The sequence below is a fragment of the Microcaecilia unicolor genome, chromosome 3 (assembly GCF_901765095.1).
Source record: "Microcaecilia unicolor chromosome 3, aMicUni1.1, whole genome shotgun sequence".
NCBI classification, from domain to species: domain Eukaryota; kingdom Metazoa; phylum Chordata; class Amphibia; order Gymnophiona; family Siphonopidae; genus Microcaecilia; species Microcaecilia unicolor.
Window position 1 is genome coordinate 534,945,114 of NC_044033.1, and position 26,987 is coordinate 534,972,100.

Here is a 26,987-nt window from a genome sequence, read left to right on the forward strand (position 1 = left end):
CGAGGAGCGTGGTGATTCTGCCCTCATGTAAGTTCTGCCACAAGACCTAACTAAATGCTTGGAAGCGATCAGGGCTGAAATCCTAGCCTCAAAAGAGGAGATCCTGGAGCACATGGACGCCATAAGTGCGGACCTGAGAGGCAGGGTGGAGGCCCTAGAAGAGCGGGCAGATGAGCAGCAGGAGAAAAACGACGAAGTGGACAGGCTTTTAAAAAAAATGGGAGAGCAGGCGGAGGAATTCCAATACAAGCTGGACGACCTCGAGAATCGGGGGCGAAGACAAAACCTCCGGTTCCGAGGAGTCCAGGAAAATGGAGACGGGTAAGATATACCGACGGTGGTGCGAGCCCTGTGCGCACAGCTGATGGGAGCTGAATTTGATTCACAGGAGATGGGCATTGACAGAGCACACCGCGCGCTGGGCAAAGTTAGAGAAAACAGGCCGGGAGACATTATAGTGCGGTTTACTAACTATGCCTGCAAAGACCTGATCTGACAAAAAGCCCGACAGACCCCTGCCCTGGAGTTCAATGGGGCACGTGTGGCGATCTACCAGGACCTTTCTTTGTTTACGTTGAACCAGAGGAGAGCCATGAAACCGTCATTGAGATCCTGACAAAAGAGAAGAGGCCCTACAGATGGGCCTTCCCGTTTGCTCTATGCTTCGAGCTTAACGGGGAGCAGCAGCGATGCCGCAATGTGGGAGGAGCGTGGGAAACACTGCATGAAGTGGGGTTAGCGCCGACGGCAGTCCTGCCGATGGAGATAAATGCCTTCCACGAAAGCCAGGCTACCAGAGATGGCAACGAGTGGAGAAAGAGGCCAAGACACGAGATCCAAGACTTGAGAGACTGTTGGGCTGAACTGGTTGGTGAGAGTGCAGGTCCTGGAATAATAGCCCTCCAGGGGGCTATGTACAGTGACTTGGGGGGAGATAGGAGTTACGAGAGACTAATAAGCTGGATGGTGAGAGATGAATAAGTGACTGTCAAGGTTTGGGGTGGGATATGATTGCGGGGCGGGCGGACCGGGGGGGCTATATTTAACTTTGTTGTAGCCAGTGTTGTTGTTACAGGCTCGGATGGTGAGGTCACATTCTTCTTGTTCCCAAGCAGTGCTATATGGCACTGGTTGGTGATGGGTGGAGAGTGAATGGGGGGGGGGGTATAGTTGGGGGATAGGGGGAGGGAGAAAGTGTGGGGGGGGGGGGAACTTGGGGAGGGTAGGAGTCTTCCATTAAAAGTTTGGTTGTATCAGAGGGGGGTAGATGGCGGATCTTAAATTTGTTAGTTATAATATAAAGGGTATAAACTCTCCATACAAAAGGCAAGCCTTAATGTGTGAAATGCGTCTGATGAAGCCACACATGGTTTTCTTAAAGAAACCCATTTTTTAAAAAAATATGAAGGACTGTTATCTTCTAAACAATACCCACAGGTGGCTTGTGCATCGATGTGAAGGGTGCGAAAAAAAGGGGGGTGGCTATAATGTTCCACAAAGATGTTCAGGTGCAGATATTGCACTCGAGAAGGGACAGAGAGGGGAGATTCATTTTTCTGCATGTTCTGTTGGAGCAGGAGGAATACACTTTGGTTAGTGTTTACGCACCACATGAGGGGCAGGAACGTTTTTTCTTGTGTCTCCTGAGAGAGCTGCAGGCTTTTGCCAGAGGCAAGGTGCTGGTGGCAGGGGACTTTAATGCTACTATGCAACCAGGGCTTGATAGATCGGCTCCTCCTGCTTCACAGGACTGTAGAATATCTCGAGGTCTGAAAAACTTTGTAGATGAAATGGGTCTGTATGATGTGTGGAGAATGGGACACTCCAGAGGGCGGGATTATACCTATTACTCCCCGGTGCATCTCTCCTACTCCAGATTGGACTATATTTTTTTGGATAAAACAATGTCTGGGTGGGGGAGACTCTGGTATAGGTCCAACCAGGGGGGCGCAGACCTCTGGAGGGCGCCGCCGAGGTGCTTACCCTCGCCACTTACCTCAGCTCCGCCCTGCTACATTCCACAAGCAGTGCTCACTTTTCCTCCAGGCCCGTCCAGCGCACCAGCGCCAGCCCCAGCTCCCATTACCGGCCACTGCTGCTTTTCCTGTTGAGAAGCAGGGCCGGCACTACAAAAAGAAGAAGCTCTCAGCTCGTCTCTTACGTCACTGCCCCTTCAGCGAAGCAGGGGCAGTGACATAAGAGACGGGAGGAGCCTGCAGAGACAGCAGCCAATGCCTCAAGGCTGCCTGCGGTACCGCGCTTTTTTTTAAAACATTTTTTCTCGTTAGCGCTCAGCTCAGTCAGCTGAGCGCTTCTTTTTGTAGCGCCGGCCCTGCTGCTCAACAGGAAAAGCAGCAGTGGCCGGTAATGGGGGCTGGCGCGCTGGGCGGAGCCTGGAGGAAAGACCAGGTACTAATAACAGAGAAGACACTGGATGGAAGAATGAAGAGAGGGAAAACAGATGGAAGGATGGGGAGAGAAAGAGGGAAAACAGATGGAAGGATGGCAGAGAAAGAGGGGAAACATGGAAGGATGGGGAGAGAAAGAGGGAAAACAGATGGAAGGATGGGGAGAGAAAGAGGGAAAACAGATGGAAGGATAGGGAGAGAAAGAGGGGAAACAGATGGAAGGATGGGGAGAGAAAGGGAAAACAGATGGATGGGGAGAGAGAGGGAAAATAGATGGAAGGATGGGAGAGGAGAGTGAAAACAGATGGAAGGATGGTGAGAGAGACACTGGATGGAAGTATGGGGAGAGAAAGGGGAGAATGGATGAAAGGGGAGAGACTGGAAGGATGTGGAGAGAGGAAGGGACACTGAACAGAAAAGGTAGAGAGATAGAGAGACACTGGTTAGAAGGAGGGAGAGAGAGACATTAGATGGAAGGATCAGGAGAGAGGGTAGATGGGTGGAAGGATGGGGAGAGAAAGAGGGAAGACGCTGGATGGAAGGGTAGGAAGAAAGAGGTGACACTGGATGGAAGGATGCAGAAAGAAAGAGGGGAGACTACTGGAAGGATGGGGATTGAGAGGGAGACACTGGAAGGATGGGAGAGAAAGAGGAGAGCTGCTGGATGGAAAAGGGGAGTAGTGAAAGACTGGAGAAGAAGAGGAAGGGGCATGGGGAGAACAAGGGTGAGAAAAAGATGACAAGCCATAAGTAGATGAAGGAAATTAAAGAATGGATAGTAAGAATGAATTAAATCTGGACAGAGAGAGAGAGGGGCAGAAAAATATTGAAGAAAGCAAAGAAAAAGGAGAGAAAAATGACAAATGCCAGGAAACCTGGCAGAAGAGTTAAGCGAAAATGAAGGAAAGCAGAATCTAGAGACTGGGAGCAACACAATGAGAAAAAGTAAATGGCCATACAAGAAAGGTAAAGAAAATAATTTTATTTTTAATTTAGGATAAAGTATATGGTACCTGTGTTAATAAAGTTTCAGAGACCAATACTTTCTTTCCTTAGGTCAGGAGAGGATACTGTAACGGCATTATACTGACCTGAGGCAGGAGGGTTTTGGCCTCTGAAAGCTCATGAAAAGGGTGTTAGGCTATTAAATAAATGTTCTGAAATCTGATGCACTGAAAAGCAACACTTTTACCCTTGTGTGACAAATGCATCTGATTAGTGTGACTAAATTTTGCTGGGGGAGGGGGGGTAGACAGAAAATTTTGTGCCCACTCACTTTGGGTTCAGGCCCATCAAAACTGGCAGTTTGGCTACGCCACTGGCATGGCTATGACAAAAGCAATATAATGTACACTGTTCACACTGTTCCATGCGCCTTGGAGCCAGGCAGGTCCGGGGGGGGGGGGGGGGGGGGGGGGGGGGGGGGGGGGGGGGGGGGGGGGGGGGGGGGGGGGGGGGGGGGGGGGGAGGGTGGAGCCGCCACTGATAGTCTGCAGGGGGGCGCCAGAGACCCTTGGCCCAGCCCTGGGTCCAACTACCATTTTAGACCATGCCCCGTTTGGTTTGTCATTCCTTCCCTATGGGAGGAGTGAGAGACAAATGATGGACAATTTACAACAGTCTGCTACAGGACCTGGACAACTGTGGCCGGTTTTGTACCTCTTGAAGAGTACTTCGAGATTAACCTGGATTCGGGCCTTCACTGGGGATGGTCTGGAATGCCTTTAAGGCTGTATCGAGAGGGGTACTTTATCAAATTGCAGGTCAGAAAGCCCCGGCCATAAAACAAGATTGCTTCAATGTAAGTGAGAAATGCTAAGGGGGCTGTGGTCCAAAAGTCCGCCCAGGGTCAGGGACTGGTTCGCCCAATATTATGAGACCCTATACAAGGAGATGCTGCTGTACAGACCGGGGGAAATAGATGGCTATTTGGAGGGACTTACCGACTCTGTCAGAGACTCAGAAAGGGGAACTTGGGGAACCGGTGAGGGTGGACGAGGTCATTAAGGTTATAAAAGAACTGCCGGCGGGTAAGGTGCCAGGTTTAGATGGGTTTACGAATGAATTCTTTAAGGCATGTGTGGGGCACCTGGCGCCTCATCTGATAATGATTAATAACTCTGTGAGAGAAGGGGTATCACTCCCTAAGACAATGATGGAGGCGTGGGTGGCTGTGATACCAAAACCCGGTAAAGATAAAACTGAGTGCTCCTCGTATCGACCAATTTTGATACTTAACTGAGATGTTAAAATACTGGCAAAGGTTCTGGCAAACCGCTTGGGGAAGGTGCTCCCTAGTTTAATTCACCCGGACCAGGTGTGCTTTGTAACCGGACGTCAGGCCATTGATAACATTCGGAGGACGGTAGATATTGTATACGCAGCTCAGACAAAAGCCAGACCAGTGGTACTGCTGGGATTAGACGCAGAAAAGGCGTTTGACCAGGTCCACTGGGGATATTTGGATAAGGTAATGCATAGAGTGGGCATTGGTCAGCAATACAGAACCTGGATTCAGGCACTGTACTCCTTGCCGAGAGCCTGTATTCGAATAAATGGAGGGAATTCTGAGGCATTCACGCTGGGGCGGGGAACACGACAGGGGTGCCCGTTGTCTCCTTTACTGTTCGCCTTAGCGATGGAACCCCTGCAGAAGCGATTAGAGAAAATGATGATATTACGGGAGTCAGGGTGGGAGAGCGGGAATATAAAATTGCACTATTTGCAGATGTCGTTCTCCTGTCCTTAACAAACCCATTAGTCTCTCTTCCCAACCTAATGAAGGTGATAGAGGAATATGCACAGGTATCTGGTTACAAACTCAATGCCAGTAAATCCACGGACCTGGCAGTAGGGGTCCCGCCGAGCTTGATGGACACACTGAAGTCATCCTTCTCTTTCAAGTGGGAGGGGAGCGAATTGAGTTATCTTGGGGTGAGGATTCCTGGCCAATTGTCTGAGCTATTTGCGGTCAGTTACCCGGCACTCAAGCGGGAGGTGCAGAGAGACCTAGACCGATGGCAGTCCATGGGCCTATCCTGGTTCGGGAGGAAAACGACGATCAAATGAATATTTGCCTCATTTTTTGTACCTGTTTCAGGTCCTCCCCTTGCGATTGGCCTAGAGCCTTTATCTCAGGTTTGCAAGTCATGTTAACCTGTTTTGTATGGAACCAGAGAGACCGTGGCTCTCTCGGGCCCTTTATATAAGAGTAAACGCGCAGGAGCGTTGGGGTGCCCAATCTGCTTTGGTATTATTGCGCAGACGCAGGCAGGGCAGCGGTAGATTGGTTTAGAAGGATGATCATAAACTGTGGGTGGACATTGAACAAGCCTTAGTGGGTTCCCGGAAGTTAGGACATTTAATGTGGCTGGAGGGTAAGCATAGAGGGAGGGTGGACAGGTTTCCGCCTACAGTACAGGCCACCTTCTACTACTGGGACTACATGTTCCCGGAGAGGCAGCCACCGGTGTCCGGTCTGGCCCCGATAGTGGATAATCCCTTGTTTGGAGCCTGGTATAGGAATACTATCTTTTGTAGGTGGGCAGACTCAGGATTAGACATGCTTGATTAGCTGCATGTGGGAGAGACCATCGTACCTTTTGAGACGCTGGTGGCAGAGTTTGGGCTTCAGTCCGTAGATCGATATGCCTATCTACAACTCCAGCATTTTTTGAAAGGGCAAAAGTATATTAGATGCCTGAGAAGGGATATACATCCGATGGAGGAGGTGTGTGTAGATTCGAGGGGTACGAGAGGAATGATATCTTCTTTGTACTCCTACCTAGTGACATGTTGAAAACCGTCCCTTCTACATAGAATAAGGTGGGAGCAGGAGTTACAGTTTACGCTCTCGGAGGCCAGCCTGGGTGTCTTTGGAAAAGGGGTTGTTGAGATCCTCCCTATCAGTGGCCATGCAAGAGAATGCTATAAAGGTTTTTTTATAGATGGTACTTGACACCGGTAAGATTACACCACATGTTTGTTCAGACGTCAAAGCGATGCTGGCGGAACTGTGGGGGAGAGGGAACTATGGGACACATTCGGTGGTTGTGTCCTAAAGCTCAGGCCTATTGGAGAGGGGTGCAGTCAAGAATTCAGGTGTGGGTGGGTAGGCCTGTGCAGTGGCATCCTTTGATCTTTTTGCTGGGGAAGCGCCCAGAGGGCATTATGTCTGATCAGTGGCTTTTGGTGAGGAACTCCTTACAGGCGGCTAGAGTGCACCTGGCCAAAACTGGAAACTTTGCAGGTGCCCTCAATGGCGAGGTGGCTCACTAAAGTGCGCTATATCTGTGAGATGGAGAGATTGACTGCTGTGAAAAGGAACATCCTGCCTAAGTGGAAAAGGGTGTGGGAACCGTTTTTAACAAAATGCTCTGGATAATACCTGTATTTAATGTCATGGGAAGGGAAGACGGGGAGGGGAGGGGGGGGGGAGCAGTTTGGACTTACATAACAAAAAAGTGACAAAAAATGTTGACGTATAATAGGTAACTGTTTTAGCATTCGTCTAGGTTGGAGTGATTTATAGTTAGTTACTCACTGTTAGATTTATAGGATATGAAGAATGTTGTGCTGTATTGAACCGAGTACATACTGTATTGTTTACGAATTGCTTAATAAAGACTTCCATAAATCAAAAAAAAAAAAAAAGGAGACTATGATAAAATGAGAAGAACGATGAAAAAAAAGAGGAACGGCTGCAAGGGTCAAAAATTTACATCAGGCGTGGATGCTGTTCAAAAACACCATCCTGGAAGCCCAGGCCAAATATATTCCACATATTAAAAAAGGAATATATTCCACATATTAAAAAAGGATGACAGAAGATCAAACGACAGCCGGCGTGGTTAAAAAGTGAGGCGAAAGAAGCTATTAGAGCTAAAAGAAAATCCTTCAGAAAATGGAAGAAGGAACTGACTGAAAATAATATGAAACAGCATAAGGAATGTCAAGTCAAATACAAAGCGCTGATAAGGAAGGCTAAGAGGGACTTAGAAAAAAGATTGCGTTAGAGGCAAAAACACATAGTAAAAACTTTTTTTAGGTATATTAAAAGCAGGAAGCCGGCAAAAGAATCGCTTGGATCGCTAGATGACCTAGGAGTAAAAGGGGCGATCAGGGAAGACAAAGCCGTAGAGGAGAGATTAAATGAATTATTTGCTTCGGTCTTCACCGAGGAAGATTTGGGTGGGATACTGGTGCCGGAAATGGTATTCGAAGCTGACTAGTCAGAGAAACGTAATGAATTCTCTGTAAACCTGGAGGAAGTAATGGGGCAGTTCTACAACTGAAGAGTAGCAAATCTCCTGGACCGGATGGTATTCATCCAGATTACTGATAGAACTGAAAAATGAGCTTGCGGAGCTATTGTTAGAAATATGTAATTTATCCTTAAAATCGAGTGTCCATCTACCAGCAGGTGGAGATAGAGAGCAATCTTTTGCCTCCCTATATGTGGTCATGTGCTGCCGGAAACTCCTCAGTATGTTCTCTATCTCAGCAGGTGTGTGGTCACAAAGCAGCAGCTCTGGCTAGGTCTCCAAGCCTAATTGTTTAGGTTTTGTTGAGTACCTGGGGTTGAGGGCTCTTCTTAAACAAGTGAAACCTGGTGGTTCCAGGTCCCTCCTTTTCTCCCCCCTCCCGCTGGCTCCGTTTTAAAAAACAAACAAACAGAAAAATAGACATCTTTGAGAGAAAAACGTCTTTGGTTGCAGCTGCTCACTGGGGCTCCAAATTGTTGCAGTCGGAGCGAGAAGGCAGGTAATTTTACCTTTTACTAGCGGGCCAGGGGGTTCCCCGAACGGTCTCCACGTGGCTATGGCGTCGGACGGCAAGGGCGACGAAAAGAAGCTTCCCGGACCGTGTGGCGCGCATCTAGCGGGCAAGCGGGGGGGTTCAAAGGCAGAGACGCATTTTTTTGGGCGCCTTTTCGAAGTCGGGAGAGTTCCCCGGGTTTTCCTCCAGTGTGGCGGTTTTTCCCGCCTTAGGCGCCCATCCCCAGCTGGCCAGCCTCCCGGTTGTGGCCGGCCACACTGCTTGGACGGTTTCTTCTTGGGCCGGCCTTGAGGTGGGAGAGACATTAATAGTGTGGTTGCCCTTGACTCGGACGACAGTAAAAGTCGGTGAAATTAAAGCGCCATTTTTCCCGCGCGGCTCCTTTGCGGAGTGTCGCGGCAGACGCCATTTTGAATGCGGAGTGCGCCCCTCCCCCGCTCTTGGGAGCGCAGGTTGAGAGTGCCTCTAGGGCCGTGGCCCAGGCTGCAGAAGTGCACAGACTGGGGGGTTTCTCCCCTGAGTTTATTTTGCTGCTGCATCAGGCTTTTCTTATGCAAAACGCTGCCCCTGCTCCCCTGTCTGAGAAGGGTGACGACGCTTCTATGATCAAACGCCCTCGGGTGGATCTCCAGGCCCTAGGGGACTCTGTCTCCTCTGATGTGGAAGGGCAGTGTATCGGAGTTCTCCCAAAGGTCCTTAAGGGATTCTTTGGAGGAGACTGATCCTCGCTCGGATGGAGCGGATGACCCCTCTGCAGTGCGGCTTTTTCGCTCAGAGGATTTGCCCAACCTGTTAGTGCAGGCCATGAGCATTCTGAAATTTCCTCTCCGGAGGAAAACCCTCTCTCAGCCTCAGCGGGCTCAGCCATTATGATGGGAACTAAGCGCCCGCCTAGAACCTTCCACGTTCATGAAGCCATGCAGACTTTAATCTCTGCTCAATGGGATGCCCCTGAAGCGAGCCTTAAAGTAGCCAGAGCCGTGTCCCGTCTGTACCCTCTGCCTGAGGGTGAACGGGAGGCCTTTCTCTGGCCTACAGTGGACTCCTTATCACTGCGGTGACTAAGAAGATGGCTATGCCGGTGGAAGGTGGCACTGCCCTGAAGGACGCTCAAGACAGGAGATTGGAGGCGGCCTTAAAGTTGGTCTTTGAGGCTGCCGCCCTGAGTTTGCAAGCCTCGGTTTGCGGCTCCTATGTGGCCAGGGCATGCCTGACCGTTTTGCAGCAGACTTCCCCCTCGGATTCTTCCTTGAGGGTGGACTGGCCGGCCCTGGAGTCGGGCTTGGCGGACTTGCTGTATGATGTCTTGAGAGCCTCGGCTAAAGGTATGGCTCAGACAGTCTCTGCCCGGCGGTGGCTATGGCTCAAGCACTGGTCGGCTGACCATGCCTCAAAATCTCGACTAGCCAAGTTGCCTTTTAAAGCAAGCTGCTCTTTGGAGACGAGCTGGACAAGATCGTGATGGAGCTCGGCACGTCTAAGGGCAAGAGGTTGCCGGAGGTCAGGGCTCGGGCCGGCAGTGCTCGCCCTGGTTCCTCCAAGGGCCGATTTCAGGAAGCCCGTCGGTATCGCCCTGGCAAGTCGACCTCCTCTTCCTCCTGTTCCTTCAAGCGGAACTTCTCCCCCAAGCAGCATTCCTTTTGCAGGGACTGCCGGCCCGAAGGTTCGTCCTCCGGCCCTCCCCCAGGGTCTCGTACCCAGTGACGGGGCCCTGGTCCATGCCCCAGAGCAGATCGGAGGACGGCTATCCTCGTTTCTGGGAGAGTGGACCAGGGTAACTTCAGACGCTGGGTTCTGGAAGTCATCAGAGACGGCTACAAGTTAGAGTTCTGCCGGCCCTTGAGAGACGGGTTTGTGAACTCTCCCTGCAAGTCTCCAGTCAAAGCGGCGGCAGTGCAGCAGACTTTGGACAACCTGATCCGCCTGGGCGCGGTGGTTCCAGTGCCAGTAGATCAACTTGGCAATGGACGTTACTCCATTTACTTTGTGGTGCCCAGGAAGGGAGGCTCTGCTCGGCCTATTCTCGACCTCAAGGGAGTCAATCGGGCCTTGAAAATACGGCACTTCCGAATGGAGACTCTCCGCTTCGTAATAGCTGCGGTGAAAAAAGGAGAATTCCTGACATCCTTGGACATCAAGGAAGCTTACTTACATATTCCCATCTGGCTGCCTCATCAGCGCTTCCTGCGCTTTGCAGTCCTGAGCCGACACTTCCAGTTCAGAGCCCTCCTGTTCGGGTTGGCTACTGCTCCGCGGACCTTCTCCAAAATAATGGTGGTCATCGCGGCTTACCTCCGCAAGGAAGGAGTGCAAGTCCATCCCTATCTGAACAACTGGCTGATCTGAGCCCCCTCTTACGCAGAGTGTGGGAGAGCTACGGACAGGGTTATTGCTCTTCTGAGCTCCCTGGGATGGATCGTCAACTGGGAGAAAAGCCAGCGGCGCCCAACTCAGTCCCTGGAGTATCTGGGAGTTCGATTCGACACCCAAGTGGGCAGAGTGTTCCTGCCAGACAACCGGAGTCTCAAGCTTCGGGCCCAGGTAAACTGGTTCCTAGCCTCCTCTACTCTTCGGGCTTGGGACTATGTGCAGCTGTTGGGCTCCATGATGGAAGTAGTGCCCTGGGCCAGGGCCCATATGAGACCACTTTGGCACTCTCTTCTGCGGCGGTGGACTCCAGTTTCGGAGGATTACGCGATACGCCTTGCCTTAGATCCAGCGGTGCGCAAGGCGCTGAGTTGGTGGCTGAGGCCAGACAAGCTGTCCGCAGGAATGCCTCTCACGACCCCGGAGTGGGTCGTCGTCACGACGGACACCTGTTTGACGGGCTGGGGAGCCCATTGCCTGGGAAGGACAGCGCAGGGGCTCTGGTCTCCTGCAGAGGCGAAGTGATCCATCAACCTGGAATTCCGAGCCATTCGGTTGGCGCTTCTAGAGTTTCTCCCGGTACTGGGGCTGAGGCCTGTACTGGTCCTGTCGGACAATGCCACGGCTGTGGCCTATGTCAATCGCCAGGGAGGAACCAGGAGCGTCCCTCTAGCCAAGGAGGCTATGAAGCTATGCCTGTGGGCGGAAGCGAATCTGGAACAGCTGTCGGCGGCCCACATTGCGGGAGTCATGAATGTCCCTTCTCCACTACTGCCAACTCCAGACTTCGCGCCTTCTGTCTCGCTGCACCCTAAGCCTGGAATAAACTTCCTGAGCCCCTACGTCTTGCCCCATCCTTGGCCACCTTTAAATCTAGACTGAAAGCCCACCTCTTTAACATTACTTTTGACTCGTAACCACTTGTAACCACTCGCCTCCACCTACCCTTCTCTCTTCCTTCCCGATCACATTAATTGATTTGATTTGCTTACTTTAATTATTTTTTGTCTATTAGATTGTAAGCTCTTTGAGCAGGGACTGTCTTTCTTCTATGTTTGTGCAGCGCTGCGTATGCCTTGTAGCGCTATAGAAATGCTAAATAGTAGTAGTAGTAGTAGTAGAATGTCAAGATGGACTTTCTCAGTCGTCATACTTTGGATCCCGGAGAGTGGCAGCTGTCGGCTCGAGCGTTCTTGGACATCGCTAAGCGCTGGGGCCAGCCGAGCCTGGATCTGATGGCGTCCTCGGCCAATTGCCAAGTGCCGCGGTTCTTCAGCAGAGGACGGGACCCTCGATCTCTGGGAGTCGATGCTTTTCTCCAGCAGTGGCCGGCACAGGAGCTTCTCTACGTGTTCCCGCCCTGGCCCATGATGGGCAGAGTGCTAGGCCCGGTGGCAAAGCATCCGGGCCGGGTGATCCTGGTGGGTCCGGATTGGCCAAGACGCCCCTGGTATATGGACTTAATCAGGCTCTCAGTGGACGGCCCTCTGAGGCTGCCAGTGGAGCGGGGCCTTTTGCATCAGGGTCCCGTGGTGATGGAGGATCCCTCCCCCTTTGGTCTTACGGCCTGGCTCTTGAGCGGAAGCAGCTGAGGAAGAAGGGCTTCTCAGACAAGGTCATCGCCACTATGCTGAGAGCGAGGAAGTGCTCTACTTCTACTACTTACACCAGGGTTTGGCGTATGTTTGCATCATGGTATGAGGCAGGCTCTCAATCGCCCTTCACTGCTCCAATATCTTCAGTGTTGGCGTTCCTGCAAGAGGGTCTGGAGAAAGGCCTGTCACTCAGTTCACTGAAAGTCCAGGTGGCGGCTCTAGCTTGCTTCAGGAGCCGTTTGAAGGGTGCTTCCCTGGCTTTGCAGCCAGACGTGGTGCGCTTCCTCAAAGGAGTTAATCACCTGCGCCCTCCTCTGCACTACGTGGAATCTCAATCTGGTGCTATGAGCCTTGCAGAAGCTGCCCTTTGAGCCCTTGTCGAGGGCATCGCTGAAGGACCTGACGTTGAAAGCGGTCTTTTTGGTGGCTATCACTTCAGCCAGAAGAGTTTCCGAGCTCCAGGCACTCTCGTGTCGAGAGCCATTCCTGCGGTTCACTGAGGCAGGAGTGTCGATTCGCCCAGTGCCTTCCTTTCTGCCCAAGATTGTTTCTCGCTTCCATGTGAATCAGCAGCTTTGTCTACCCTCCTTTCATAGGGAGGATTACCCAGAGGAGTACCCTGCTCTCAAATGTCTGGATGTGAGACGAGTCATCATCAGATACTTGGAAGTGACCAATGACTTCCGGAAGTCGGATCACCTGTTCGTGCTGTTCACAGGCCCTCGTAAGAGTCTGCAGGCATCTAAGCCTACTGTGGCATGTTGGGTGAAGGAGACGATTGCGGCAGCTTATGTGGCTGCAGGGATGCTTCTGCCTGTTCAGCTGAAGGCGCACTCTACTAGAGCGCAGGCAGCATCGATGGCAGAGTCCAGATCCGTCTCCTTGGAAGAGATTTGTAGAGCGGAAACTTGGGCATCGGCTCATACCTTCTCATGACATTACCACTTGGATGTGGCTGCTCGGGCCGAGGCCCAGTTTGGAGCTTCAGTGTTGCGTTCAGGGATTTCCGTGTCCCACCCTGGGTGAGTACTGCTTTGGTACATCCCACCAGTCTATGGATTGATCTGCTTGATGAAATGGAAGGTAAAATTATGTATCATACCTGATAATTTTCTTTCCATTAATCATAGCAGATCAATCCATAGCCCCGTCCAGACATCTGTATTGTTTTTCTTCTGGTTATATTTCAGGTTCAAGTTTAATCTTCAGTTCCTGTTCAGGAGGACTTCGTGTTCAAGTTCTTCCAATTGGATTTTCCTTGAGTTGAAACGATTTTGTGTTACAGTGAGCTGCTGCTTCCTCTCCCCCCCCCCGTTTCAGCGGTGGCTGCATTGATAACTAAATTATGCTGGCGCTCCCTCCCGCTTCGTGCAGCAGTAGGGTAACTTTGTATCCCTCCCGCTTTGGAGGTGTTTGGGTAAGCCAGCTCCTCCCGCGGTTGCGGTACCAGGATAAGAAGTGGAGGACTGGCCTAGTGGTTAGGGTGGTGGACTTTGGTCCTGGGGAACTGAGGAACTGAGTTCGATTCCCACTTCAGGCACAGGCAGCTCCTTCTGACTCTGGGCAAGTCACTTAACCCTCCATTGCCCCAGGTACAAATAAGTACCTGTATACAATATGTAAGCCGCATTGAGCCAGCCATGAGTGGGAAAGCGCGGGGTACAAATGTAACAAAAAATAAATAAGCCAGATCCCCCCGCATCGGCGGGTGTGGTGTCCCTCCCCCGCTTCGTGGGGGATGAGCTGGACGGATTCCCCTCCCCCGCTTCGGCGGTGGTGAGCTGGGCAGAGTGTCCCTTTGTGGGTGTAATTCTCTAAGTGCTGAGTCCTGCGGATAGAGCTTTGATATCGACATACTGAGGCGTTTCCGGCAGCACATGACCACATATAGGGAGGCAAAAGATTGCTCTCTTATCTCCACCTGCTGGTAGATGGACACAACCCACCAGTCTATGGATTGATCTGCTATGATTAATGGAAAGAAAATTATCAGGTATGATACATAATTTTACCATGAGCTTGCGGAGCTATTGTTAGAAATATGTAATTTATCCTTAAAATCGAGTGTGGTACCGGAAGACTGGAGGGTGGCCAGTGTAACACCGATTTTTTAAAAAGGTTCCAGAGGAGATCCGGGAAATTTTAGACCGGTGAGTCTGACATTGGTGCTGGGCAAAATGGTAGAGACTATTATTAAGAACAAAATTACAGAGCATATTCAAAAGCATGGATTATTGAGGCAAAGTCAACATGGATTTAGTGCAGGGAAATCTTGTCTCACCAATCTACTACCTTTCTTTGAAGGGGTGAACACATATGTGGATGAAGGTGAGCCGGTTGATATTGTGTATTTGGATTTTCAGAAGGCATTTGACAAAGTACCTCATGAAAGACTCCAGAGGAAATTGGAGAGTCATAGGGTAGGAGGTAGTGTTCTATTGTGGATTAAAAACTGGTTAAAGGATAGAAATGAGAGAGTAGGGTTAAATGGTCAGTATTCTCAATGGAGAAGGGTAGTAGTGGGGTTCCCCAGGGGGTGTGTGCTGGGACGCTGCTTTTTAACATATTTATAAATGACCTAGAGATGGGAGTAACTAGTGAGGTAATTAAATTTGCTGATGATACAAAGTTAGGATTGTGAAAAATTACAAGAGAATCTTGGAGAGACTGGGTGACTAATGGCAGATGACGTTTAATGTGAGCAAGTGCAAAGTGATGCATGTGGGAAAGAGGAACCCAAATTATAGCTACGTCATGCAAGGTTCCATGTTAGGAGTCACAGACAAGAAAGGGGATCTGGTATCGTAATTGATGATATGTTGACACCTCTGCTCAGTGTGCTGCTGTGGCTAAGAAAGGAAATAGAATGTTAGGTTAGAATTATTAGGAAAGGAATGGAAAACAAAAATGAGGATGTTGTTATGCCTTTGTATCGCTCCATGGTGCGACTGCACCTCAAATATTGTGTTCAATTCTGGTCGCCGCATCTCAAAAAAGATATTGTGAATTAGAAAAGGTGCAGAGAAGGGCGACGAAAATGACAAAGGGGATTGGACGACTTCCCTATGAGGAAAGGCTATAATGGCTAGGGCTCTTCAGCTTGGAGAAAAGGCGGTTAAGGGGAGACGTGATAGAGGTCTATAAAATAATGAGTGGAGTGGAACGGGTAGATGTGAAGCGTCTGTTTACGCTTTCCAAAATACTAGGACTAGGGGGCATGCCGATGAATAGCAACAATGTAGTAAATGTAAAACGAATCAGACAAAATGTTTCTTCACTCAACGTGTAATTAAACTCAGGAATTCATTGCCAGAGAATGTGGTAAGGCGGTTAGCTTAGTGGAGTCTAAAAGGTTTTGGACGGCTTCCTAAAGGAAAAGTCCATAGACCATTATTAAATGGACTTGGGGAAAATCCACTATTTCTGGGATAAGCAGTATAAATGTTTTGTACTTGTTGTGATCTTGCCAGGTATTTGTTACCTGGATTGGCCACTGTTGGAAACAGGATGCTGGGCTTGATGGACCTTTGGTCTTTCCCAGTATGGCAACACTTATGTACTTATTACTCTGGTGGACAGTGTGGATGAGACTTCTTGGGGGGTAAACATTATACATTGTTGTACAATGAAGAGTTTTTCTCTGGGAGGGTTGAGCCTTGTTTAGGAAATGGGAACGGAGGGGTTGGTGTACATGGGACAACTTTTTGATTAGCGAAGGGGCTTGAACTTTTGAGGACCTACAACAGCGATATGTGCTATTACTGGGGGATGTTTTTCTTTATTTACAGGGGCCTACAGTGTTGATGGATTTAGGTAAAGGTAAGGGACAGTTTGAAAAATTGTTAGGTCCTGTAGTGCAGAGGGGAGCCATCTCTCAAACCTATCAATGTTTGAACCAGAGGGGGACCCCTTAAACACCAATATATGTAGGACTGGGAAACTATTTGTCAATGGACGACCTCCTTGGGTCTATCTTTAATCGAGGAAAATGGGTATAAGGTGCTGTTTATGTGGTATTTTACCCCTGTGAATTTGACCAAAGTGGGGACCAGTTCGTCAGATTTATGTTGGAGGGGCTGTGGATACTGGGGGACATACTATCATATGTGGTGGGATTGTCCTTTGGTGCAACCTTTTTGGATTCCTCTCTCGGATTCTGCAGGAGGACATTGACACTAACTGCCAGTACCCCATCTGGACAAATCACAGACCTTCTGCAGAGGCTGGGTCTCACTTTGGCCCGTGTGATGATTGCTGCTATTTGGAAACTGCCTCAGGCTCCCAGCCTCACTGCAGTAAGCACAAACTGGATTAGTGGTATACAATGTACTGTTTGACAGCACCTCGTCACTATAGGGGTGCGTTCTTTTGATTGACGTTGGGTGTTAAATATCTAATGGAAGTAGACTTGTGGACCTGTAATGGATGTAAGCTGGATTATCCTTCTGATTCTCAGAGACTGATTCAGAGTGATTTGGGGGGTGGAGGCGGTCTGTGTTGGGTAGTTAGATTTCTTTTGTATTAGATAGATGCACTGAAGAAACCACTGTGTATCTGTCATGGTGTGTGTCATTTCTGCTGTTGAAACATTTTAATAAAGGTTAGTTAAAAAAAAATAATAAACGCCCCATCTTTTATCAGATACATATTTCTTTCTCCAAGTCCCCCTGCATCAGCACATTTCATTCACACTACCCTCTCCCACTTTGCAGCTTTTAATGAGTACTTTACTAAGCCCATTGTTGGTCCTGGCCTTAGGTAGCGTAGAATAGGATAAAAGCCGGTCTCACCACTAGCTAGCATGATACATGGAAAACCTAACATGCTGCTATATCTGTAGTTGTTTTATATTTTATGTTGGATTTGTACCTTGAAATGTGTATGTACTATTTTATATGTGGTTAAAAAAAAATAGGAAAGATGGAGGGAGTGTTTTTTTTTTCCAGTTGCTTTTTAGTCATAAGATATTTGAAGATATAAAGGGATAAACAGTGATCTTTTACAGCTTCTAGCATATTTGTAAGTTTCATGTGCTTTATCCTGTCCTTCCTGTTGCAGAAGATTCTTTGAGTAACCGAGACAACGTCCCGTCAACTTTGGAAACCTCAGCAGTCCAAACAGAAAATTTGGTGTTAGGAATAGCCAAAACAAAAAGAAAACGTGGCCGACCTCTGAAAACCAAAAAGAGAAAAAAAATATCTAGCTCTTCAAAACTTCCCCCTCAGCAGCCTGAGGTGAAAGGTGATGGAATAACTGAGACTCAGGTTATAATAGGAAACCTTGAGGTTTCACAGTCTCTGAAAGTTCCAAAGAAACGTGGAAGAAAGTCAAAAGCGGAGCTGATGATGATGCGATTGTCACAGGACTTGGAATGTCGAACACCAGAGCTGAGCCATAACCATAAACTGGAGGAAAGCTACACAATAGATGATACAGAGACTACACCTGGAGGCCGTCCCAAAAGACGAGCAGCGAAAATGTAAGTGACTGCTTGTTTTTAATTTTCTATATGTACTGATTTCTTCTTTAAGTAATGTATGACAGCAGTTAAAGACATTGTGGCCTATTCAGTCTACCCATCTGCATCATCCATTAAGCTCTACAATCCCTTCTCCCTCAGAGATCCTCTGTACATGTTCCACTGAGAGGCTGATGCAAACATCCACCACCCTATCCATAAAGAAAATTCTCCTAGGACAAGCAGTCTTCTATCGTCTCATAAGTTCTATTTTTTCCATGTGAGGAGTAGATGTGGGGGTTTTTTTGTCCTTTCCTCACTCGCCCGGTGTTTTTGAGAGATGTTTAGTGCCTTCCAGCTATTTTTCTAGTCTTCTCTTGTGGCTCCTTTACTTGGACCTCTTTCAAACCCGTGCTTTTATTTTTCCAGTAGCTTCAAGTGCTGTACCTGGTTTAGTCGGACTATCTTGGGAAAGGACACCCATTCCTGGTGTCTGCAGTGTCTTCGGTCCAACCATAACCCTTCTAACTGTGTTCTCTGTCTTCATATGAAGAAGAGGACCTGTGTTTCCTTAGCGGCTCAAGAGAGAGGATTTTTGGAGCCAAGTCCGGTTCTTCAGCATCAAGGTTGGAGATGTTGACATCGATGTCGAGCATCGTACCGGTATCAGGAGCATCAGTAAACATGGCTGCTTCTAGACCCTTAGACACAGGGAGCAGTGAGGTGTTGAGTAGGTCTCCACCTGTCTCGGGGCCACCTGCTTTGCAGGCCCCTTGGGACCGTCCTTCGTCAGACCCGACCCCGAAGTGACATGAGGATTCAACGTCCTCGGCACCAAGGAACCTCGGTGACATGCTTTGGACGAAGGCCAATAAACATTGTCATTGGTCACCCTCGTCACATGGTGCCATGAGCTCTGGGGAGTCGAAGGATGTGGCACCCGAGAAGCGTCGGTGCCGAGCGGATCGCTCCCCCTCTATACAGTAGGTTCCAATGCGCTTGTCTCCAAGCAGCCAAGATTCCGCTCTCACGTCGACCTCAGCAGTTCTGCACCCTGTGCCTCAACTGGCACCCCAGCTTTTCCCAGTGTTGGCCCTCGCATCCGGGCCTTCTTCCCTGAGCTGCTGGATGGCCTTACGAAATGGTGTGCATCAGCCTGTGGTGCGGCCCCGGTGTTGACTGCTACCTATGTCACCACAAGGAAAAAGTCACAGCGAAGGAGACAGAAAAGATGATGGCAAAAAACTTCTACTGTACTCTACAAAGTTCACAGCATAAGTTTAATTCTTAAAATGTGGACTCGACACGAGTCGTGTTTCGGCCGCTCAGGCCTGCCTCAGGAGTCCCTGTATGTTGTTGCTTAAATAATTTCTGGAAGACGTAACAATCTTCTGAAAAAATGAACTGGTACGCAAACCAGACTTGGCTGTGGAAAGATGAACTTCCTACCTCAGTGGTTCAGATGGAGCTCTGACACTGCCTTCGGCAGGAGCTTAGGGTGCGTGCAGTGGACTATATTCTGTTGTGATGAAACTTAGTATAAGGTGCAGCCATTGCTATGGCCTGAAGCTCACTGACTCTACGAGCTGAAGTAACAGACACCAGGAAAACAACCTTCCAGATCAAGAAATTCAGATGGCAGGAATTCAGTAGCTCAAAAGAAGCTTTCATCAGCTGGGTGAAAATGACATTGAGATCCCATGACACTGGAGATTTGACAGGGTGCTTTGATAGAAGCAAACCTCTCATGAATCGAACTAGAGGCTGTCCAGAGATGGGCTTACCTTCTACATGGTGATAAGCACTAATTTCACTAAGGTGAACCCTTACGGAGTTGGTCTTCAGACCAGACTCTGACAAGTAACATAGTAGGTGACGGCAGAAAAAGACCTGCACGGTCCATCCAGTCTGCCCAATAAGATAAACTCATGTGTGCTACTTTATATGTATACCTGACCTTGATTTGTATCTGTCATTTTCAGGGTACAGACCATAGAAGTCTGCCCAGCACTAGCCCCGCCTCCCAACCACTTACCCTGCCTCCTGATCACCGGTGCTGCCACCCAATCTCTGGTAAGCTTCTGAGGATCCATTCTGAACAGGATTCCTTTATGTGTAGAAGTTATTCAAACAGGGTCTGTGTAGGTCAAGTAAGGGAATCTAGGGCCTTGCTCTCACACCAGATGGCAAATCTCATCCATTTAAAAGAGACACCTCTTAGTGGAATCTTTCCTGGTATTGAAGCAACAAGTCCTGCGCTTTGTCACAATATTCAAGTATCCCAGCTGGATGTTACTCCCTCATCACATGACAGACCAGGTCCTCACGAAGCCTGCTTGTCGACTTTCTTCCCGCGCTCCACCACCACCTGCCATGCTGAATCTGTTGTAGGCTCAGTAGACTCCATTGGTCGCTGCATCAGCAAATCAGGACACCCCATAGCCCGCATCGCTGACCAAGCTTCATCCGACGTCTTGGCTCTGTGGGACTTCCTGTCCACCGTAATCCACACGGCAAACGGGAAAAGCCATCAGTATTGGATCCCTTTGAGTGCATAAATCTTGTGACTTCTCGAAACGTTCCACGCTTCTACAGTGTGGTGCGCACCAAATACTGATACACCCCAATCTTATAATTTTTCCAAAGTATTTCTTTTTGTACACGGGCCTGATTCAACATTTTTTCTTTGGTGGGGTAATCCAAAAAGCATACCACAACATCCCTCGGATTAGAGTCTCTCTGTGGGCCTGCAGCTCGATGCGCCCGTTGAATGCGTTTGTCTGGTTGTTGGGCCCCTTCTCCCGGAGTCAATATGTAGAGGCACAATTCTCGTATTACAGCTTCACAGTTACTGAAAATGTCCAACTCTGGGATAACCTTTAAATTGCAAATTATTGCGACGCAACCTGTTTTCCAGGTCCTCCAACTGCTCCCTGAGCTGTTGCAGCTCCTCCTGATCCGCAGTCGCTTTCCCTCGGAGCGTTTCCACATCCATTTTGAGGGTCGTCATCCCTTCCTCCATCTCGCCAACGTGGGACCCCAAATCATGAATTTCAGCCCTAATATCTTTTAGGGCGTTTTGCACATCTTTCCTGATCCCCGCAAAGTCCATTTTTAAGTCTTGAAACCAGCCCACCACATCAGATTTTGTGATTCCATGTAACTTCCTCAAATGTTCCCTAGTCTTTGTACTTTTGGAACAAGTAAAAAATTGTTTACTTCTACTTACATAGTAACATAGTAGATGACGGCAGAAAAAGACCTGCACGGTCCACCCAGTCTGCCCAACAAGATAAACTCACATGTGCCATTTTTTGTGTATACCTTACCTTGATTTGTCCCTGTCTTTTTCAGGGCACAGACCGTATAAGTCTGCCCAGCACTATCCCCACTTCCCAACCACCAGCCCTGCCTCCCACCACCGGCTAAGCTTCTGGGGATCCCTTCCTTCTGAGCAGGATTTCTTTATGTTTATCCCACGCATGTTTGAATTCCGTTACCGTTTTCCTCTCCACCACCTCCCGCGGGAGGGCATTCCAAGCATCCACCACTCTCTCCGTGAAAAAATACTTCCTGACATTTTTCTTGAGTCTGCCCCCCTTCAATCTCATTTGATGTCCTCTCGTTCTACTGCCTTCCCATCTCCGGAAAAGGTTCGTTTGCGGATTCATACCTTTCAAATATTTGAACGTTTGTATCATATCACCCTTGTTTCTCCTTTCCTCCAGGGTATACATGTTCAGGTCAACAAGTATCTCCTCATATGTCTTGTAATGCAAATCCCATACCATTCTCGTAGCTTTTCTTCACACCGCTTCCATTTTTTTAACATCCTTCACAAGATATGGCCTCCAAAACTGAACACAATACTCCAGGTGGGGCCTCAAAACCTCTTTTCTTCTGCTGGTCACACCTCTGTCTATACAGCCTAGCAATCTTCTAGCTACGGCCACCGCCTTGTCACACTGTTTCGTCGCCTTCAGGTCCTCAGATACTATCACCCTTTTGTAGATCTCAGTCATATCTCCCCTCATCCTTCTCTTTTCCAAGCTGAAGAGCCCTAACCTCTTTAGCCTTTCCTCATACAAGAGGAGTTTGATCCCCTTTATCATTTTGGTCATTCTGCTCCTCCACCGCTAACTTCAGACTCCGTTCCTTTTATCTTGCTGCACCATATGCCTGGAATAGACTTCCTGAGCCGGTATGTCAAGCTCCATCTCTGGCCGCTAAAAGCCCACCTTTCTGATGCTGCTTTTAACTCCTAACCCTTATTCACTTGTTCAGAACCCTTATTTTATCATCCTCACTTTAATATTCCCTCATCTCTTGTTTGTCCTGTTTGTCCTAATTAGATTGTAAGCTCTGTCGAGCAGGGACTGTCTCTTCATGTTCAAGTGTACAGCGCTGCATACGTCTAGTAGCGCTTTAGAAATGATAAGTAGTAGTATGTTGGTAGCTTCCTCCGTGCCGTCAGAGGGCCTTTCTATTTCTGGGTTAGCCTGCAGAGACGCCATCTTTCTTTCTCTCCACCCCGGCTCCGCTGTTTCTCCTTTCGATTTTTCGCACCTCTCTGGTGTGAAGCGGAACCATTACAAAGCTTTTTTCGGTGGCATTATCTGGGATCATCACTCTCCCGCCTTTTCTGTGCTCGAGTAGCCTGCTTGGATAGTGAAATTTGCTCATTCCATATCATCAAGCTGATCAATCCATAGACTGGTGGGTTGTGTCCATCTACCAGCAGGTGGAGATAGAGAGCAATCCTTTTGCCTCCCTATATGTGGTCATGTGCTGCCGGAAACTCTCAGTATGTTCTCTATCTCAGCAGGTGGTGGTCACACACAGCAGCAGCTCTGGCTAGGCCTCCAAGCCTAATTTTTAGGTTTTGTTGAGTGCCTGGGGTTGAGGGCTCTTCTTGAGCACGTGCAAACCTGGTGGTGCCAGGTCCCTCCTTTTCTCCCCCCTCCGCTGGCTCCGTTAAAAAAAAAAAAAATTTTGAACGTCCTTAAGGCGTTTATTTCGACGTTTATTTAAACGTTTATTGCAGCTACTCACTGGGAAACCAGGTCGTTACAAGCTCGGAGCGGAAAGCAGGTAATTTTTACCTTTTTTATAGCGGGCAGGGGGTTCCCCGGATTGTTCTCCCCGTGGCATTATGGCGTCGGAGGGCGAGGGCGCAAAGAGTCGCTCCCCAGATAGCTTAGGCGCTTCCAGAGGGATGCGGGGGTCTTAAAGTCTGATTCGCCTTGTTGGGTGACCAGTTTCGTGACCCGATGAGTGTCCCGGTCCTTCCTCCGGCGTGGGCGGTTTTTCCTGCCATAAACGCCCCTCCCCCGCTGCTCGCCTCCGCCATATTGGCGGCCACGCGGCACGGACGGCTTCTTCGTGGGCCGGCCCTTGAGGGAGACATTAATGCCATGGACGCCCTTAATTTGGGCGACGGCACCCAAAGCGGCTAAAGTTAAGCACCGTTTTTCCCGTGCGGCTCCTTCGCGGGAGTGTCGCACCGGACGCCATTTTGGATGCGCAGCATGTCTCTCCCCCGCTCTTGCGAGCGCCGGTTGAGGGTGCGTCTAGGGCTGTAGCCCAGGCTGCGGAAGTGCACAGTCTGGGGGGTTTCTCCCCCGAGTTTGTTTTTGCTGCTGCATCAGGCCTTCCTTATGCAAAACGCTGCCCCTGCTCCCTCGTTTGGTAAAGAGGTTGAGGTCCCCGGAGGTAAACGCCCTCGGGTTGATTCCCAGGCCTTGGAGGACCTTGTCTCCTCCGATGTAGATGAGGGCAGCGTATCTGAGTTCTCCCAACGGTCCTTTGCGGATTCCTTGGAGGAGACTGATCCCCGCTCGGTTGGAGCGGATGACCCCTCTGCAGCGCGGCTTTTTAGCTCAGAGGATTTGCCCAACCTGTTAGTGCAGGCCATGGGCATTTTGAAGATTTCCTCTCCGGAGGACGTCTCTCCCTCAGCCCCTGTTGGCTCTTCCATTATGCTGGGGACGAAACGCCCACCTAGAACCTTCCACGTGCATGATGCCATGCACACCTTAATTTCGGCTCAATGGGATGTCCCGGAAGCGAGCCTCAAAGTGGCTAGGGCTATGTCCCGCCTCTATCCTTTGCCTGAAAGTGAACGTGAGGCCTATCTGTGGCCTACCGTGGATTCTTTAATCACTGCGGTGACTAAGAAAACGGCTTTGCCGGTGGAAGGTGGCACGGCCCTAAAGGACGCCCAAGACAGAAGATTGGAGGCGGCCTTAAGGTCGTCCTTTGAGGCGACTGCTTTAAGTTTGCAGGCCTCAGTTTGCGGTTCCTATGTGGCCAGGGCGTGCCTGACTATGGTGCAGCGGGCTTCCCCCTAGGATCATTCCTTGAGGGCTGATTGGCCGGCCCTGGAATCGGGCTTAGCCTATTTGGCAGACTTGCTGTATGATGTCTTGAGAGCCTCAGCTAAAGGCATGGCTCAGACAGTCTCTGCGCGGCGGTGGCTTTGGCTGAAACATTGGTCTGCTGACCACGCCTCTAAATCCCGCCTGGCTAGATTGCCTTTTAAAGGCAAGCTGCTCTTTGGGGTCGAGCTGGACAAAATCGTGACCGATCTTGGCACGTCTAAGGGCAAGAAGTTACCAGAGGTCAGGGCTCGGGCTAGTACTCGTTCCGGTACCTCCAGAGGACGGTTTCAGGAAGCCCGTCGGTACCGCCCGGGCAGGTCGGGCTCCTCTGCCCCCTCTTCCTTCAAGAGGACTTTCTCCCCCAAGCAGCATTCCTTTCGCAGAGACCGCCGTCCCGGAGGTGCTCCCTCCGGTCCTCCCCCAGGGTCTCGTACCCAATGACGGGGGCTTGGTCCACGCCCCAGTGCAGATTGGAGGACGGCTGTCCTCGTTTCTGGGCGAGTGGACCACAATAACTTCAGACGCTTGGGTGCTGGAAGTCATCAGAGACGGCTACAAGCTAGAGTTCTGCCGACCCTTAAGAGACGGGTTTGTACTCTCTCCCTGCAAGTCTCCGGTCAAAGCTGTGGCAGAGCAGCAGACCTTGGACAACCTGATCCGCCTGGGTGCGGTCGTTCCGGTGCCAGAAAATCAGATTGGCAAGGGACGTTACTCCATTTACTTTGTGGTACCAAAGAAAGGAGGTTTTGTCCGGCCTATCCTCGACCTCAAAGGGGTCAATCGGGCCTTGAAAGTGCGGCACTTTCGCATGGAGACTCTCCGCTCTGTTATAGCGGCAGTGAAGGCAGGAGAGTTCTTGGCTTCCTTGGACATCAAGGAAGCGTACCTGCATATTCCCATCTGGCCTCCTCATCAACGCTCCTGCGTTTTGCAGTCCTGGGACGACACTTCCAGTTCAGAGCCCTCCCTTTTGGGTTGGCTACTGCTCCGCGGACCTTTTCCAAAGTATTGGTGGTCATAGCGGCCTTCCTGCGAAAGGCAGGAGTACAAGTCCATCCTTATCTGGACGACTGGTTGATCCGAGCCTCCTCTTATGCAGAGTGCGGCGAAGCTGTGGACCAGGTAGTTGCTCTTTTGAGCTCCCTGGGATGGATCATCAACTGGGAGAAGAGCCAGCTGCGCCCGACTCAGTCCCTGGAGTATCTGGGAGTTCGATTCGACACCCAAGTGGGCAGAGTGTTCCTGCCAGACAATCAGGCTCAGGTGGACTAGTTCCTAGTAGCCTCTCCTCTTCGGGCTTGGGACTATGTGCAGCTGTTGGGCTCTATGACGGCCACGATGGAAGTAGTGCCCTGGGCCAGGGCTCATATGAGACCACTATAACTCTCCCTGCTGCAGCGCTGGACTCCGTTGTCGGAGGATTATGCTGTGCGCCTTCCCTTGGACCCAGCAGTGCGCAAGGCGCTGAGCTGGTGGCTGCAGACGGTCAAGTTGTCTGCAGGAATGCCTCTGGTGACCCCAGAGTGGATTGTCGTCTCGACGGACGCCTCTTTGTCGGGCTGGGGAGCCCACTGTTTGGGAAGGACAGCGCAGGGGCTCTGGTCTCCTGCAGAGGCAAAGTGGTCTATCAACCTCCTGGAACTCAGAGCCATTCGGTTGGCGCTTTTGGAGTTCATCCCGGTACTGGCCTTGAAGCCAGTACGGGTCCTGTCGGACAATGCCACGGCTGTGGCCTATGTCAACCGCCAGGGAGGGTACCAAGAGCGCCCCTCTAGCCAAGGAGGCCATGAATCTATGCCAGTGGGCGGAAGCGAACCTGGAACAGCTGTCAGCGGCCCACATTGCTGGAGTCATGTATGTCAAGGCGGACTTTCTCAGTCGCCATGCCTTGGAGCCCGGAGAGTGGCAACTATCGGCTCAGGCGTTCTTGGACATCACGAAGCGCTGGGGCCAGCCGAGCCTAGATCTGATGGCGTCATCGGCCAATTGCCAAGTGCCGCGCTTTTTCAGCAGAGGACGGGACCCTCGATCCCTGGGAGTAGATGTTCTTCTCCAACAGTGGCCGACACAAGAGCTTCTCTTTGTGTTCCCGCCCTGGCCCATGCTGGGCAGGGTGCTAGACCGGGTGGCAAAGCATCCGGGCCGGATAATCCTGGTGGGTCCGGATTGGCCCAGACGTCCCTGGTATGCGGACTTGATCAGGCTCTCAGTCGACGATCCTCTGCGACTGCCAGTGGAGCAGGGCCTGTTTCATCAGGGTCCCGTGGTGATGGAGGATCCCTCCCCCTTTGGTCTTACGGCCTGGCTATTGAGCGGCAGTGTCTGAGAAAGAAGGGCTTCTCAGACAAGGTCATCGCCACTATGCTGAGAGCGAGGAAGCGCTCTACTTCTACTGCTTACGCCAGGGTTTGGCGTATCGTTGCAGCGTGGTGTGAAGCAGGCTCCCTTTCTCCCTTCACTGCTCCAATTTCTTCAGTGTTGGTGTTCCTGCAAGAAGGTCTGGAGAAAGGCCTGTCGCTCAGTTCCCTTAAGTCCAGGTAGCGGCTCTGACTTGCTTCAGGGGCCGCCTGAAGGGTGTTTCCCTGGCTTCTCAGCCAGATGTGGTGCGCTTTCTCAAAGGAGTTAATCACCTGCGCCCTCCTCTGCACTTTGTGGTGCCTGCGTGGAATCTCAACCTGGTGCTAAGAGCATTGCAGAAGCCGCCTTTTGAACCCTTGTCGAGGGCATCTCTGAAAGACCTGACGTTGAAAACAGTCTTTTTGGTGGCTATCACTTCAGCCAGAAGAGTTTCTGAGCTCCAGGCACTCTCATGTCGGGAGCCTTTTCTGCAGTTCACTGAGGCAGGAGTGTCTATTCGCACAGTGCCTTCCTTCCTGCCCAAGATTGTTTCTCGCTTCCATGTGAATCAGCAGCTCTGTCTCCCTTCCTTTCGTAGGGAGGACTACCCAGAGGAGTACTCTGCTCTCAAATATCTGGATGTGAGACGTGTCATCATCAGATA

At 50.3% G+C, this 26,987-nt stretch overlaps 1 protein-coding gene across 4 annotated transcripts in view; it reads left to right on the forward strand.

Annotated features, from left to right (window-relative positions):
• GTF3C2 (general transcription factor IIIC subunit 2) overlaps positions 1-26,987 on the forward strand; it is a 317,364-nt gene that overhangs the window by 7,786 nt on the left and 282,591 nt on the right. For all 4 annotated transcript variants that reach the window (XM_030199231.1, XM_030199230.1, XM_030199228.1 and 1 more), the window contains exon 3: positions 17,207-17,627. In XM_030199231.1, coding sequence (XP_030055091.1) covers positions 17,207-17,627 — 421 coding nt within the window. The remainder of the gene's footprint in view (positions 1-17,206; positions 17,628-26,987) is intronic.